At 33.4% G+C, this 15952-nt stretch overlaps 1 protein-coding gene across 1 annotated transcript; it reads left to right on the top strand.

Annotated features, from left to right (window-relative positions):
* Positions 1–10099: 10099 nt before the first annotated feature.
* On the top strand, positions 10100–15687 carry LOC143539285 (COP9 signalosome complex subunit 7-like). Its single transcript, XM_077032632.1, has 9 exons — positions 10100–10255; positions 11476–11551; positions 11869–11957; positions 12028–12117; positions 12313–12357; positions 13721–13791; positions 13887–14025; positions 14812–14885; positions 15470–15687. The coding sequence occupies exons 1-9, from the start codon at positions 10100–10102 to the stop codon at positions 15489–15491; spliced, it is 762 nt and encodes a 253-aa protein (XP_076888747.1). The 3' UTR covers positions 15492–15687.
* The last annotated feature ends 265 nt before the right edge of the window (positions 15688–15952 follow it).

The following is a 15952-nucleotide window of genomic DNA, read 5'->3' as shown; positions in this document are numbered from 1 at the left end:
TTCGTTTTTAGCATGTAAATCGTTTATTTTTGACATAAATCGAGCGAATTAACGTGCAAGAAAACTAATATAGTTTATATACATGTCCATATTCATTACCCCTTGATCAAGCATGAAATTTACTGCATATAATATTGATTTCGTCATTAAATGATTATTCGGTTTCCTAACAAGTAAATATACTAATTATGGTTCGTTTTGGTGTTTCCTATATAAACAACACTTATAATCTCTGCCAAAAACTTCCATAAACCCTAAATATTGATCCTCCAGCCGTTACCCTCTGTTTCCCTCATAGAAGTCTTCGGTTTTAGCGTTATTGTTGAAGATACGAGCATATACAGTTGACTTCGTTTGCTTTAGGATCTTTGACTCTTCGTTTCTCTTGATCCTTTCACTTTCTAGGTAAGTTGTAAACTAAGAAATATTTCATATATATTCCCTAGTCACTAACCTTCAATAAATTTTGGTGGTTGAAGGGTGTTGACTGGTCAATTCGTTTAAAACTCGTTAAAGGGCAAAACAGTCAACCAGTTTGATTTTACGTTTTCTCATACTTCTGGTCAGATTCAACGTTCGGTCCAGAAGACTTTTATTCTTGTAACGAAATTTTAAGGCTACTGACCAAAAATAGACTTCCGACTCGCTGTTCTGATTCTGGTCAGTACCAGCTCGCTTAAATCTTTAATTTAACAAAACCGGAGTTCTAGACGTCCGTTTGGATCGATTTCAGCGGAATTAAGTTTTTTTTTTTACTTATATTATCATATCTTAAATTTTCAGGTTCTGATTGTTTATCTCGTTCTACACATTAGTGGACGACTCGTTTAAATCTTAGTTCGTTTATCATATTTATTAACCGCTTGCCTTTTGTCTAAGTTGAGTTTTGTCATTTCCCTACTTTACTAAGTTTTCTAAACATTTTGGGGACATATGCATATTTCATAACATATATATATATATATATATATATATATATATATATATATATATATATATCAAAAATAGCAAATGTGTAATTGTGTGATTGTTCCAATATACTTGCTACGTGTTTACTTGTTTATGTGCACATTCGCATTCGGAGAGGTCCAACATATTCCCTTGTATAGGGTTCTCATTACTATTTACCCGCGCCCGATTCTCTTGGCAACGGTCTTATTATTATTTGCTCATGGTTGATTTACCAGTGCCTGATTCGCTTGGAAATGGTTAATTGACACCTTATTTGCTTACGGTTTGATTTCATTACCGCATTTATTACGTTTTGCTTATTTCTTTTATTTATTATATTGACATTATTTTATTGCAAAAACCGGTGATAAACTCACTCAACATGTGTTGTTGACAAATTCTGTTTTCTATGCATATGCATGTTGCCATTGAATTGAAGTTGAAGTATGGACACTTAGAAAAACCTTAGAATTCTAATGAAGACAATTATTATTTAAATCTTGATTGCATTACTTGTATCAAATTATTTATTTGTGTTTTGAATACTTATGCACTGTATTTGGAAATAATTAAATTAACAGATATTGTCATATTTTATGTATGATAGTATCTTCGAGCTGTGAACAATCATGTTCACGCCCTGACATTTCCGCCTTAGGTTGGGGTGTGACAGATTGGTATCAGAGTCAAAGGTTATAAGATAGATCGTTAGAAATTGTCCTAGTCATATGTTAGGACCCTATACGTGCTTATCTGAACTGCCTTATGTGCTATTTAATTATTTACTGCTTATATAGTTAATTATTTAATTTATATTTTATTATTATCTATTGTTCACACACACGAATTCTGAGGTTATGCCTCACTTTCAAAATATTTTTAAATTATCTCATTTTTAGTATATTTCCTTTTATTTTGGGAAATTCTTTAAGAATTCCCGTGTTTTGTTTTTACTCCCTCTCCTTAGGGCATGAGAGTATGACATGTTCGGTAAGTAACCATAGGGGGGTGCGAGAAACTGTGAGCGGGCCTTGGGAAAACGGTTCCAAAAACCCAAGGTAAGATGTTATTCTTTACCTGGAGGATAACCTGACCACAGTACTCTAGCCTCTAGGCCAAATCTAACAAGATGTCATACACCCAGACCCCTAAGTGGTTAAACGTAACCGGCTAAACGGTTAGCTTCATTTTATTAAACAAAAACAAATTCACGGTGGTTCGTGGCTAAATTCGGAAAAATTTCCAAAATTGTATTTTTAATTATTTTAAAATGCTTAGTTGGGTGAAAAATTCATATAAATCTATGGGCACTCCAACTATCCATTTCTCAAGCCGTTTTCCAATGGATTTTTGTTGGAACGTATCGTCCGGGGTGGTTCTCGAGATACACCAACTATTCATATTTGATTTGTTAATTCGATATTTAGTTGGGTCGGTTAAAACACCATGTAACGCTTATGGGTCGACCAACTCCATTGATTTGATAATTCGTTAATTTGTTAGGTCAGCTAAATACGCCTATGAGCTGGCCAACTCAATTGTTTGTTACTCGTTATTTTAAATTGGGCCAGTAAATTGCCATGGAACACTCATGAGAGGCCTAATTCACAAAATTTATGTTGCTTTATTTCGTTAGGCCATTCAAATTGCTATGGAAAGCTCATGGGAGACCAACCCATTGAACATGTTTCATTATTTAATTTGGGTTCACAAGCTACTATGGAAAATCAATGGAAATCTCAACCCAATATCATTTTACTTTTGAATTTTTTTATAAACATTATTTATTAAAGTAAATATCTCAAAAATTATTCACATATTTTAAATCCCGACTCATCCTTGAGTCATCACTAGCACAAATTTTAATACACTTCTCTATTATCTCACATTGACTCATTTCCACAATTTACCAATCATCTCATAAAGTTTCATCGTTGCTCCTCATAGTACGTCTTCCATAAGAATTTATCATCGTAATCAATGTCGTTCATCTGCCTCTCATGATCGCCGTTCGACTACTAGAATCAGCAAGGAGTTTGCTGCTGTATACCATTAACCAACCAACCGCTAACATCGACAAAACCAAAATGCCCCGAATAAGAAATCTTATGCTAACTCATATTCGTTATAATATTACTTAACTTATTTTCTCTCATTTATTTTCATATTCTCAAGCTATAAATATCAAGTGCATTTAAATTCTTACCCTTGACTTTAACTACAAATGTTTTATTACTTAGTCTCATTACTTTTCACAACTTATCTTCCACCTTATAAGCCTTTATTATTAAAAATTTAATTTTTGTAATGTTATTATTAAATGGTGGTTCGTAAATATTTTAACTCCCTACTTTGATTTTTGATACATCTTGAAAATTTTGAACATTTTAATGATAAACTTCATAATTGTTAGAATAGTCATGGTGGTTTATGCATTTCTAGCCTCGCGTTTATCTTATTTAATTATATTACTTCACATCTCATTTTGGTATCAGTATTAATTTAATATTTGTTATTTATTTGAATTTCCATTATAAATCACCGATAATTCAACTTACTTATTTCATATAATATTTATAACGATTTTGTGGAAATAGGAAGGACCCATGAAATTTAATTACCCACCTTATATTTTATCTAATTTAAAAAAAAAATATAGGACTATCTCGGTGATTCGGGAATATCCGCTTCCTAAATTAATTTATTCACGATTGGTTTGAATATGTACATTTTCATTAATATTTCAAATTATTATCTACTAATTACTATTATATTTTAAGTTTTGTTAAATGAATTAATCTCATCTCAAAGATCACAACTTGAAATGCTATGACTTTATATCAATTTCTCTTTAATTTCATAAGTCTCAACTAACTAAACTCGACTCACAGAATCTTCGTTTAAACTTATACTCTCGATCTTAAGAATTTCGTTCCTAATGAATACGATCTTTAAAGATTCCACATGTTATTAACTATTTTAAGATTTGTTATAAATTAAACTTTTGCGCATTTCATCTCCTAAATAAAGTTCATTTCATCAAGGTAAGACTTATTAGAATCTTGTACCTCTATCTCAATTCCTAATTCTCGATTATCACAATTCATAATAACATTTGTTTCAAGAAATTCGTTTCCTTTCAATCTCCAAAACTTTTCTTTTATAAGCAAAAAATGTTTTAGAACTTACACAGTTTTATTAATCAAACTAGAATATTATTGATTATCTTCTGGATTTATACTTAAATAATCAGACGTTTGCTTTCTCTCAAAATTTTAGTTTTCAATGTTTTATAACCCACATGATGGGACGGATTATGCGGACCATCCGACGATAAACGTAATTATGGTAACGAACATAATTATCCAAGTCCTCGCATGGAAATCATAATACGTACAATTATGTGTCATAGCCTAGAACCAAAAGTAGTTTGAGTAACGGTACGAATGACGAGATGATAAGGACATGGTGGGTACGCTGCTGGCACATCCTATATATAAGTGTCCTTATTGGATTGTCATTTGAGGCGTTGCTTTGATTATTAGAAGTTCTATGTTATGATATTTTCCATAAAAGTTTAATTATTTTCATAAACGATTATGTATTAGTTTTCCTTAATTTCGGGACGAAATTCCCTAAAGTTGGGGAGACTGTAACATCTCGGATTTTTCGTATTTGTATTTGTATTTGTTTAAGTTTAAACCAATTCGGGAACATAATTCGGATCTTTTGAACTATTTAAAACTTGTATTTATTGGTATTTAACTTGGTTTAAGTTATTTAATAATTTCATAACTTTCAATTATACCAAATAACCTTTAGAAACCTTTAAAATTGCTTAAAACGGCTAAAAATCGCATTTTCGGGAACTACAGAGACTAGTTTTGCCAATTCTTTCATATTTTCGATTAAATTAACGAAACTTAAGCTCCAATATATGTTTACTAATGTTATAAAACATTTCAATTTCGTTTAATTGCTGTCCAAACCGAAATCTTTAAGTTATTATACCCGATTTTGTCATTTATTGATTATTTTGTTTCATAGTTCGTTTTTAGCATGTAAATCGTTTATTTTTGGCATAAATCAAGTGAATTAAGGTCCAAGAAAACTAATATAGCTTAGATACATGTCCATATTCATTACCCCTTGATCAAGCACAAAATTTAATGCATGTAATATTGATTTCATCATTAAATGCTTATCCGGTTTCCTAAATGAGTAAATATACTAAATGTGGTTCGTTTTGGTGTTTCCTATACAAAAAAACACTTATAATCTCTGCCACAAACTTCTATAAACCCTAAATATTGATCCTCCATCCGTCACCCTCTGTTTCTCTCATAGAAGTCTTCAGTTTTTGCGTTACTGTTGTAGATACGAGTATATACAGTTGACTTTGCTTGCTTTAGAATTTTTGACTATTCGTTTCTGTTGATCCTTTCACTTTCTGGGTAAGTTGTAAACTAAGAAATCATTCATATATATTCCCTAGTCAATAACCTTCAATCAATTTCGTTGGTTGAAGGTTGTTGACTGGTCAATTCATTTAAAACTCGTTAAAGGGCAAAACAGTCAACAAGTTTGACCTTACGTTTTCTCATACTTCTGGTCGGATTCCACATTCGGTCCAGAATACTTTTATTCTTGTAATGATATTTTAATGTTACTGACCAAAACCCGACTTCCGACTCGCTGTTTGGATTCTGATCAGTACCAACTCGCTTAAATCTTTAATTTAACATAACTGGAGTTCTAGACGTCCGTTTGGATCGATTCCAGCGGCATTAAGTTTGTTTTTACTTATATTATTATATCTCAAAGTTTCAGGTTCTGATTGTTTATTTCGTTCGACGCGTAAGCGGACGACTCGTTTAAATCTTAGTTCGTTTGTCATATTAATTAACCGCTTGCCTTTAATCTAAGGTGAGTTTTGTCATTCCCCTATTTCACTAAGTTTTCTAAACATTTTGGGGATATATGCGTATTTCATAGTGTGTGTATATATATATATATAATAGCAAACGTGTAACTGTGTGTGATTGATCCAATATACTTGCTACGTGTTTGCTTGTTTATGTGCACATTCGTATTTAGAGAGGTCCAACATATTCCCTTATATAGGGTTCTCATTACTATTTACCCGCGTCCGATTATATTGGCAACGGTCTTATTATTATTTGCTCATGGTTGATTTACCAATGCCCGATTCGCTTGGCAATGGTTAATTGACACCTTACTTGCTTACGGGTTGATTTCATTACCGCATTTATTACGTTTTGCTTATTTCTTTTATTTATTATGTTGAAATTATTTTATTGCAAAAACTAGTGATAAACTCACTCAACATGTGCTGTTAGCAAACTCTGTTTTCTACGCATATGCATGTTGCCATTGAATTGAAGTTGAAGTATGGACACTTAGAAAGACTTTAGGATTTTAATGAAGACAATTATTATTTAAATCTTGATTGGATTACTTGTATCAAATTATTTATTTGTGTTTTGAATAATTGTGCACTGTATTTGGAAATAATTAACTTAATAGATATTGTCACATTTTATGTATGATAGTATCTTCTAGCTGTGAGCAATCGGATCATGCCCCGGCATTTCCGTCTTAGGTTGGGGTGTGACAACTGCTGTAACAAAGGCGTGCTCGTTCAAACTTGGAGATCAACGCATTGGTTGGAAATGAGGAACAGTACCCTTGATCTTTGGTTCAACAGTCTCACTTCACAAACTGTATACAGTCATAATTTTTGGTGTATTCAAGTGGGCTTTTCAGCTTTTGATTGCTCCAAGTTATTTCTGGGTGGTGCATGGGCAGGGCCGCACACTTGGAAACGCTCTCGGGGAAGCCTCTGCTTGGTTGTCGAGTCAGTTGTTCATTCCCAGTCTTGAGGGCAAGACTGTTTTTTTAGGAGGGGGGGGGGAGTTAATGATAGGAACCATGTTCTAGTTCTAGTCTAAATGTCATTTGTCTATTTTGGAGGGGTCAAGTGCAACTTATATTTCTATAAATAGGTATCAATAGCTGATAGGGAGAGGTGAGTATGTTTATGTTTAAGATGGTAGTACCATGACTCCTACATATGCAGTGAGAGGGCTAGGCTCGGGTATCTCTTTGTAATCTTCCTTCACATTTACATTAATAAAATCGTTTTCCTCTTATCCCTATTATCTTCTCTATATTCAATCTATAGCATATCAAATCCTACCAGTGTAACATTTAGGTAAAACACAAGATGCCGATCCATTGAAGTTTAGTCTCGGGAGGGCTTTAAGCACGAGTCATGAAAAGGTCGTTCTTTATTAACTAACGTGTCAGTCTGTCGGGATCTCTAATGTAATTAAGAACAATATCTTTAGTTTTTGTAATAATATAACTTAGAGGTGCAAAAAAAAAATCGAACCCGGAAAAAATCCTGGAACTGGGTTTTTTTTATACTCGGGATTCTAGTACCCTACTCGTAGGGTACGAATATGATATACATTTCAGTACCAAAATCCGTATATGGAATCGGACCCAATTTGTACCTGGTAATACCTGAAAATCGGAACCAGTTCCGTACCCGGAACCAGGTTTTTCCGATACCGGAAACTGGGCTTTTCAAATACCAGATCTATACCTGAAAGTACCCGAAATATACTAAAAAAACTACCCTAAAAGGTGCGACCATTTAAAAAACCAATCTATACTTGAAAAATAACCAAAAAAAAAAAATACTAGAAAATAGGGTATTTAAATACCCGATTTTAGAATTCCCGATTTTATACCCGACCCGAACCCGGTATATAGGGTATGGATTTTAGAGACAATGCCGGTACTCGAATCCGACCTGGGTATGGTCAATACCCTATTTTCCAATATCTGATCATACTTGAACCAGGTTCCATTGCCAGAACCGAGTATTATAAAAACCCGATTTGTGCATATCTAATATAGTAATACCTATGCCCATTGACAAAGACAAAGACTTTAAACACTTGAGTTTAAGAGCGATGGGTCTTGGGCTCAAGTCCCATAAACAATAAAGGTCAAAAGAAGTTCGTCATTAAAGAAAAAATCACATTATTAATTGAAAAATAGTTATGTGTAATTCAACATTATTATTTGAAAAATAGTTAATTCAACCTTGAGGGGCATTCAGGCCTTTTGCTAAAGTTTAGAGTTCTTAACTAATAAAAACTAGAGGTAGCAATATGAGTGGGTTGGGTTGGATTTGGGTGATGGGTTATGATGAGTATGGGTCAGGATGGATTTTTAAAATAAAGGGTTAGGATGGGTATGGGTCAAGATGGGTAAAGTTAATCCATCCTGACCCAAGTAAAGATTAAAATGCAAAGGGTTTCAAAAACCCCTCAAAAAATGTTCAAAAAATTTAATGAAAAATTAATAACTCAAAATCTAAATAAAAAACGCAAAATGTAAAATAACTAAAATGTCTTCGCCGTTGTCCCCGTTTAATATATAAAAAAACTCGGTTTTGTCTCGGTTCAGGCTCGGTTTTTTTTGGTTCATTTTTTCTTTTTTTTTTCATTTTGGTATCTATTCGGTTTCAATGTTTTCGGTTTCGATTTCTCATTTTCATTCTGTTTATGATGGATATGGGTCAAGATGTGTAAAATTAACCCCCATCTTGAACTAAGTAAAGGTTAAAATACAAAGGGTTCAAAAACCTCTCATAAAAATATTCAAAAAAATTAATAAAAAATAATAACTCAAAATATAAATCGAAAACGCAAAAAGTAAAATAACTAAAATGTTTCTCCCGTCTTCCTCGTTTATTAAAAAAAAACCGATTTTGTCTCGGTTCAGGTTCAGTTTTTTCAAATTTTTTTCGCTTCGGTTTTGCTTTTTTTTCATTTCGGTCGGTTTCGGCATATGTTCGGTTTGAATGGTTTCGGTTTCGATTTTTCGGTTTCTATTCGGTTTCGTGGGTTTTGTTTGAAATAAAATTGGATAAAGCTTGTTTTAGTCCATTTTAACCCATGAACAAAACTAAGGGTGGCAAAACAAACCCTTTTGGGTCAATTTGGATAACTTTTAAAATTGATATGGGTCAGGATGGATCAAAAGAATTTTACAAGAAGGTTATGATGGGTTGGGAAAATGCTAGTGACTTTTGGTTATAGGTTAGAATGGGTTTGTTTATAGGTTAGAATGGACTAAAACAAGCTTTAGCCAATTTTATTTCAAACAAAACCTACGGAACCGAATAGAAACCGAGAAATCAAAAGCGAAATCATTAAACCCGAACATATACCGAAACTGACCGAAATGAAAAAAAGCAAAACCGAAGCGAAAAAAATATTGAAAAAACCGCCTAAACAGAGACAAAACGAGTGCTTTTTTTTAATAATGAACATGGAAGCCGGGAGAAACATTTTAGTTATTTTACTTTTTGCGTTTTCGATTTATATTTTAAGTTATTATTTTTTATTAATTTGTTTGAATATTTTTTGAGGGGTTTTTGAAACTCTTTGTATTTTAACCTTTATTTAGATCAATATTGGTTAACTTTACCCATCTTGACCCATACCCATCCTAAACCGAATAAAACACCGAGAAATCGAAACCGAAAACATTGAAACCGAAACGAAAAAAACAAAAATGAACCCAAAAAACCGAACATGAACCGAGACGAAACTGAGGTTTTTTTTATTATTTTTTTATGAACGAGAACGATGGGGGAGACATTTTAGTTATTTTAGTTTTTGCGTTTTAATTTATATTTTGAGTTATTAATTTTTCATTAAATTTTTTGAATATTTTTTTGAGGGAGTTTTAGAAACCATTTGTATTTTAACCTTTACTTGGGTCAAGATGGATTAACTTTACCCATCTAGACCCATACCCATCCTAACCCTATATTTTAAAAATCATCACGACGTAAACCCATTCTAACCCATCACCCAAATCCAACCCAACCCACTGATTAAATTTCTTTTGAATCATCCTAGCCCATTCCAATTAAATTTTAAAGTGTATCCAAATTGTCTCAAAATAACGGGTCTGTTTTTGCCACCCTAACCGCCCTAAACTAAAAACCCCCATCCAATTTCAAACCCTAAAAATTGATGATATAAAATTGGCATTGATCAGCGTTTGATCTCTTACTGTAAGGATCATCATCATCATCGTGATGGACATCGAAGAAAAGCAAGCAGAGCATATCGATCACTTCGTGAAACAAGCCAACGCTTCACCACCGTCTCTCGTCAACCTCATTGTGGAAGCCACTTCTCATCCTTCACTCTTCGCCTTCACCGAGATCCTCTCCCTTCCCAATATTCTCCAGGTCTGATTGATTTCTTATTTTTAAGTTCTAATTGCTAATTATGATGCTGTTAGGGTTTATCATGTTGCATTCAATTGTTTATCTTCTTGAGCCATAAGTTCCGTCTTTACAAAAACATAAAACCAAACCGTCTTCGTTTCGCTTTGGATTTTATTTTCCTGTTCTTGCACACCTCTAGTTTGCAGTGTTAAACAGTTTCATCTTCTTACTCATAAGTTATTGCTGTAATGCTTTCATTCACTTGTCTTATGCTTAGATTCTATTGTCATGTGTTTTGTGGCACACGGGTTGAAACTTTACTGTCTTAACACCAGTTTTGTTGTTCGTATATTATGATACGCGTATTAGGAGGACAATAAAGTAATTCTTTTACATAATTTAAGAGTCCAAGTAGTTGCAATCTTTAAAACATAGGGTACAATTTTTTAAACACATAGTTGACTTTTAAACCAACTCCCACTAGGGATGCAAAAGAGCCAAGACCGAGCTCGACTAGGCTTGAGCTTGCCCCGCTTTAACTTACCAGAGCTTGAGCTTGGTTCGTTTCGAGCTCTTTTTTTAAAGCTCGAGTTCGGCTCTTGAGTTGTTTTTGTTTTTCAAGCTCGGGCTCGGCTTGTGGGTTGTTTTTCAATGCTTGGTTTGTTTATTATTAATTAATTTATATACATTTTTGTTATGTTTATATATTTTGAGAAAAAACCTTAAATGAGCCCTAGCTTGGCTTGAGCTCATGTAGTACCTTAAACGAGCGAAAGCTTGGTTGTGCAGTGTGAAATTATTACATAGAAGTAAGAGGTAAAACTCAAAAATATGTAGGCTTGACGAGCCTAAAGGAGCTTCACACAGAAGGCTTGAATCGAGCTTTTTATCGATCCGAACTTTAGTAGCTTGCGAACGGCTTGGCTTGTTTGCACCCCTAAGTCCCTAACTCCTACCCATGATTTTTAAACAGCCACTTTTTCATACATTAATATATTCTTTTAATACAAATTACACAATAAAAACAAGGATTTAATTTACTTTAATTTGAGTATGGTATTGGTATAGTTTTTTTTTAATAAATTAGGAAAAGATTAACATGTTACATGATTACCAGTGTATGTGTTCCCGCTGCATTGTGCAGGCACCTCTCTAGTTTTTACTATATTTAAATTGAACTCATGCCAATTTTCTTGCTTTTTTTGGTGTGTTTTGACTTCTGATAATCAATTACTATGCAGCTTCAAGGAACAGAAGATTCTAGATACCTTGATTTGCTTCAGATGTTTGCTCATGGAACATGGAGTCAATACACCAGTAGGTTTCCTACCTCTTTCGTTACAAAATTAAACAGCTGTCTGATTATATGTATATAGTTAAATTTAAATAATTCATTAATATTTTATTCGAAAGCAGAATGGTTAAGTAAGTTTCTGATTAAATTTTACACATTAATATTACCAGGATTGATGCCATTGATCCAAAATCGAACCCTGTAAATAAGAAAGTTAATTACAATTTTATAAGTATTAAAGAAAGTAAAAGGAAGGGCTAGATAACATCTATATGGTAAATACACAGACAATTGCACAGCCACATCATATTTCTTTTATTTATTGTGTTAATTATTGTAGGTAATGCTAGTAAACTTCCTCAGTTGACGCCTGATCAGGTCCTCAAGTTAAAGCAACTCACAATGCTCACGTTAGCTGAGGCTAACAAGGTAATTTTACCCAACATGTGTTTGGTAGCATTATAACCACCCTAAGGTTTCTAATATTGGGTACTTTCAGGTACTCCCCTATGAGGTGCTGATGCGTGAATTGGATGTTGTAAATGTTCGTGAACTTGAAGATTTTCTAATCAACGAGTGCATGTATGCGGTAAGTGATTTCCCATTATTATGACATGATTGACTTATATGGTTTTAATGACTAAAGAGAGTTACTTGCAAACATAAAACTAAACTTGTTATTTGTTTTTTCTCGACTTATTTCTATAGAGTTGGTTCTAGAAATTAGTATATACATCTTTGTGTCCGCATTTACTAGTTAAAATTTTCATTTGTTCTTGTATAGGGCATTGTAAGGGGCAAGCTAAATCAACAAAGGAGATCTTTTGAGGTGTGACCTTATATCTATCCTCTCATATTTTTTTTTCTTATAGTTTTGTTTAGAGTTAATAGCCATTTTCGTCCCTGTGATTTGCTACTTTCGCCACTTCAGTCCAAAGTTTGAAATTTTGTCAATTTAGTCCTTATAGTTTTAAACATTAGCCAATTACGTCCCCCCGTCTAACGGCATCCAACTATGCCGTTAGATTTAGGGGTATTATTGTCTTTCTCCTATTTATATTTAGTTAATGGTCAGTTTCGTCCCTGTAGTTTGATACTTTTGCTACTTCAGTCCAAAGTTTGAAATTTGTCAATTTTATGTTTAATTTATTCAGTTTTTTTTGTTTTTTTTTTTTTTGTTTTTGCTACTTCAGTCCATGATGGAATTCATTGGTAATTTGGTAAAGTGGTCAGGGTAATTCCCTAAAACCGAACTATATCGAAAAAACCAAAATCGTTTCTCTGATTAATGCATAATAGTTAGGGTTTAGAGATTAACATATCGTAGCAAACATTTGGGTCGAAATCAACATCAGGAGGTCGAATATCCCGTATTTCCATGTTTGCTCAAGAAATTAATGCACTAAATCGCATGTGTGTTCTTCAAATCGTGGTATTGTTCTTGAATTCGTCGGATTCAACCCTAGAATTGTAGTCGATATGAAGAATTCAAGAACACCACCACGATTTGAAGAACACACATGCGATCTAGTGTATCGATTTCTTGAGCAAACATGGAAATGCAGGATATTTGACCTCCTGATGTGATTTCGACCAAGATGTTTGCTACAATATGTTAATCTCTAAACCGTAACTATTATGCATTAACCAAAGAAACGATTTTAGTTTTATCGGTATAGTACGGTTTTAGGGAATTACCTTGACCACTTTACCAATGAATTCCACCATGAGGGAGAGTTTAGAAAATGTCTAGAAACTAAATACGAGGGGGGTATGATTATTGTTATCGACAGAGTAAACGTAAACCTGTTTTGGTCGATGCTTGATGGTTTTGGGCTTGGCTTATGCTCTTAAAGGCTATAGACAAAAAAAAAGAAAAAAAAGCTGAATAAATTAAACATAAAATTGAAAAATTTTCAAATTTTGGACTGAAGTAGCAAAAGTATCAAACCACAGGGACGAAACTGGCCATTAACTAAACATAAATAGAAGAAAGACAAAATACCCCTTAAACTAACGGCATAGTTGGATGCCGTTAGACTAGAGGACGTAATTGGCTAATGTTTAAAACTATAAGGACTAAATTGACAAAATTTCAAACTTTGGACTGAAGTGGCGAAAGTAGCAAACCACAGGGACGAAAATGGACATTAACTCTTTTGTTTATATAACTTATCATTTGGTTTTCATAGGTGCAATTTGCAATAGGCAGGGATCTCAGGCCTGGTCAATTAGGGAATATGATCCATACACTCTCAGATTGGTAATCTTAACTTATATTTTCTGTTTTTTGCAATTAGTGTTAAACATGATGCATACATCTTACCTATCGTGGCTCTCATTAATGGCATTTAATAGGTTGGGTACATCAGACAGCTTGCTTATTACAATTCAAGAAAAGATAAAATGGGCTGACTCGATGAATGAGCTGGACAAGAAACACAAACAGGAAAATATTGAAATGCTTGAAGAAGTGAAGAATAAACTTTCTCTCAAGGTCAACTCTGCTCTTTTTAACGTTTAGTTTGCTAAGGTTGACCTTTATGATGACCGTGACTTGGGCCAAGTTATTCTACGAAGGGGGACAAAAATGAGAAGGATTTGTAGCCACAAAAAAACCCCTAAAAGATAATGAAAAATTAATAAACATAATCATAACTCAAATTTTAATACAAAAACGAAAAATGTAAAAACACAAAAATGTGTCCACCGTCTTCCTCGTTCTCAAAAAAAAAAAAAAAAAAAAAAAAAACTCGAAAAAGATACAATGTTGAGTGAAAAAGATCATTGTTTCTTTTTGTTTATCATTGTGTTTTGTGTTTATTTTCGTCATTGACTGTCTTTTTTTCTTGATATTGTGTTATATTACTCAACATTGTGTTATATTTCGTTTGGCATTGTGTTATATTTTGCGATATATTGTCTCTTTTTTTGTTTATCATTATATGTTGTTTGTTCATTTTCGGCATTGTGTCTTTTCGTCGTTTTTTTGGGGAACGGGAATGACGAGGGAAAGATAGATTTTGGTTTTCTTATTTTTTAAAATTTTTTATTCATATATTGAGTTATGATTTTTTTTGAGGGGTTTTTTGTGTGGTCACAAATCCTTCTCATACTTCTCATTTTTGTCTCCCTTTGCATTTTAACTTTACCTCCATGACTTGCATGTTCCATTTATGATTATTATCTTGTGGGGAGATAGTGAATTATGAATAGTTTCATATCATGTATTTTTGTCGATGCGCTATACTTACTTGGGACAGAAGTTATCCAATATGAGCAGGGTGACATGGACTTCCGTGGACATGCTGAATTTGATGGAATAAGGGATTATGGTCAAGACCGCCGATCCAAGAGGTATATATTCATCTTCATGTTCGTGCTTTTGACATAAATACTCTTCTTATGTTAGGATTTAAGTTGTGAAAGTTTGAAGTGTAAGGAACAGGAGAATGGTATAATGGTCATTTAATAAATTGAATTAAATGAAATGGGTAATAGGAACAGTGTTTCGCTTTACTATATTTTATATTGAAGTTCGTGGTTGGGTAAAATTGATGATGTAAAATTTAGGCGTATATATGAAACTGTCACTAGACGTGTTAGCTTAACCCGCTTGATCCGTTAGAGATAAAATGTTAAACCAATTTGACTCGTATGTAGTTAAACAGGTCGAAATCACCGTCTATTCCACCACAATTGGTAAAAGTAACATTATGTCTGTCACACCCGTTTCTGACTCAAGTGTTAAGAGCTTTCTAGAATTGAATATCAATCTTGTGGGGACCTAAATCAGTTATAAAAAAATGACAACATGGGGGGGGGGGTTGGAATTTAGTAATTTTGCGTTTGAGTATTGTCAACAAGGATACAAGACACCCCGAAACTGAAATTTTTTAGATCGTTATGGTATAAACGAAATATTGATATTGTTTGTGCAGGAGACGACATCGGATGGGTTGAAGGTGGTCAAAGATATCTTAAGATATCTTTAAACAACGAGGTTTGTCGGGTCGGCGTCATGTGTCACGACAAAATATGGTACAGACTGAAAATATGCAGTTAGGCTTTTGAAATTCAAATCTAGATTATTGGCATTGATTTTGGCTCTACAATTAGATAAAGTTTGTAGCCTTTTTGTGTTTCTACATTTGATGATGATCATTAGCTTGTGTTTTCACCATTTGTTGTTGGGTATATCTCTTTGTGCCACAATAGTTTCAAATAATCCCCATTTTCATGGGTGATGTAGTGGTAGGCACCTGATTCTCATCTGGCTGGTCTTCGGATCAAATTTTTGTTTTTACTTATTTTCTACCCTGAACTCTTGTGGGCCACTCGCTCAACACAACGATTTACTCAATTCTATTGGTTAGTAGACATGGTGGGTTGAGTTTCTTGTAACATAGTTAATAGTTAAAAAG

The sequence above is a fragment of the Bidens hawaiensis genome, unplaced genomic scaffold (assembly GCF_021521415.1).
Source record: "Bidens hawaiensis isolate Kalapana, Puna unplaced genomic scaffold, B.hawaiensis_p1.1 tig00011860_1, whole genome shotgun sequence".
In the NCBI taxonomy this organism is placed as follows: domain Eukaryota; kingdom Viridiplantae; phylum Streptophyta; class Magnoliopsida; order Asterales; family Asteraceae; genus Bidens; species Bidens hawaiensis.
This window is presented reverse-complemented; position numbering and strand designations above follow the sequence as displayed.

Coding starts and splice junctions, on each gene's coding strand:
- LOC143539285 (XM_077032632.1), top strand. CDS start 10,100: ATGGACATCGAAGAAAAGCAAGCAGAGCATATCGATCACTTCGTGAAA. Junction 12,118..12,312: donor TCAACGAGTGCATGTATGCG/GTAAGTGATTTC, acceptor GTTCTTGTATAG/GGCATTGTAAGGGGCAAGCT. Junction 13,792..13,886: donor ATCCATACACTCTCAGATTG/GTAATCTTAACT, acceptor GGCATTTAATAG/GTTGGGTACATCAGACAGCT.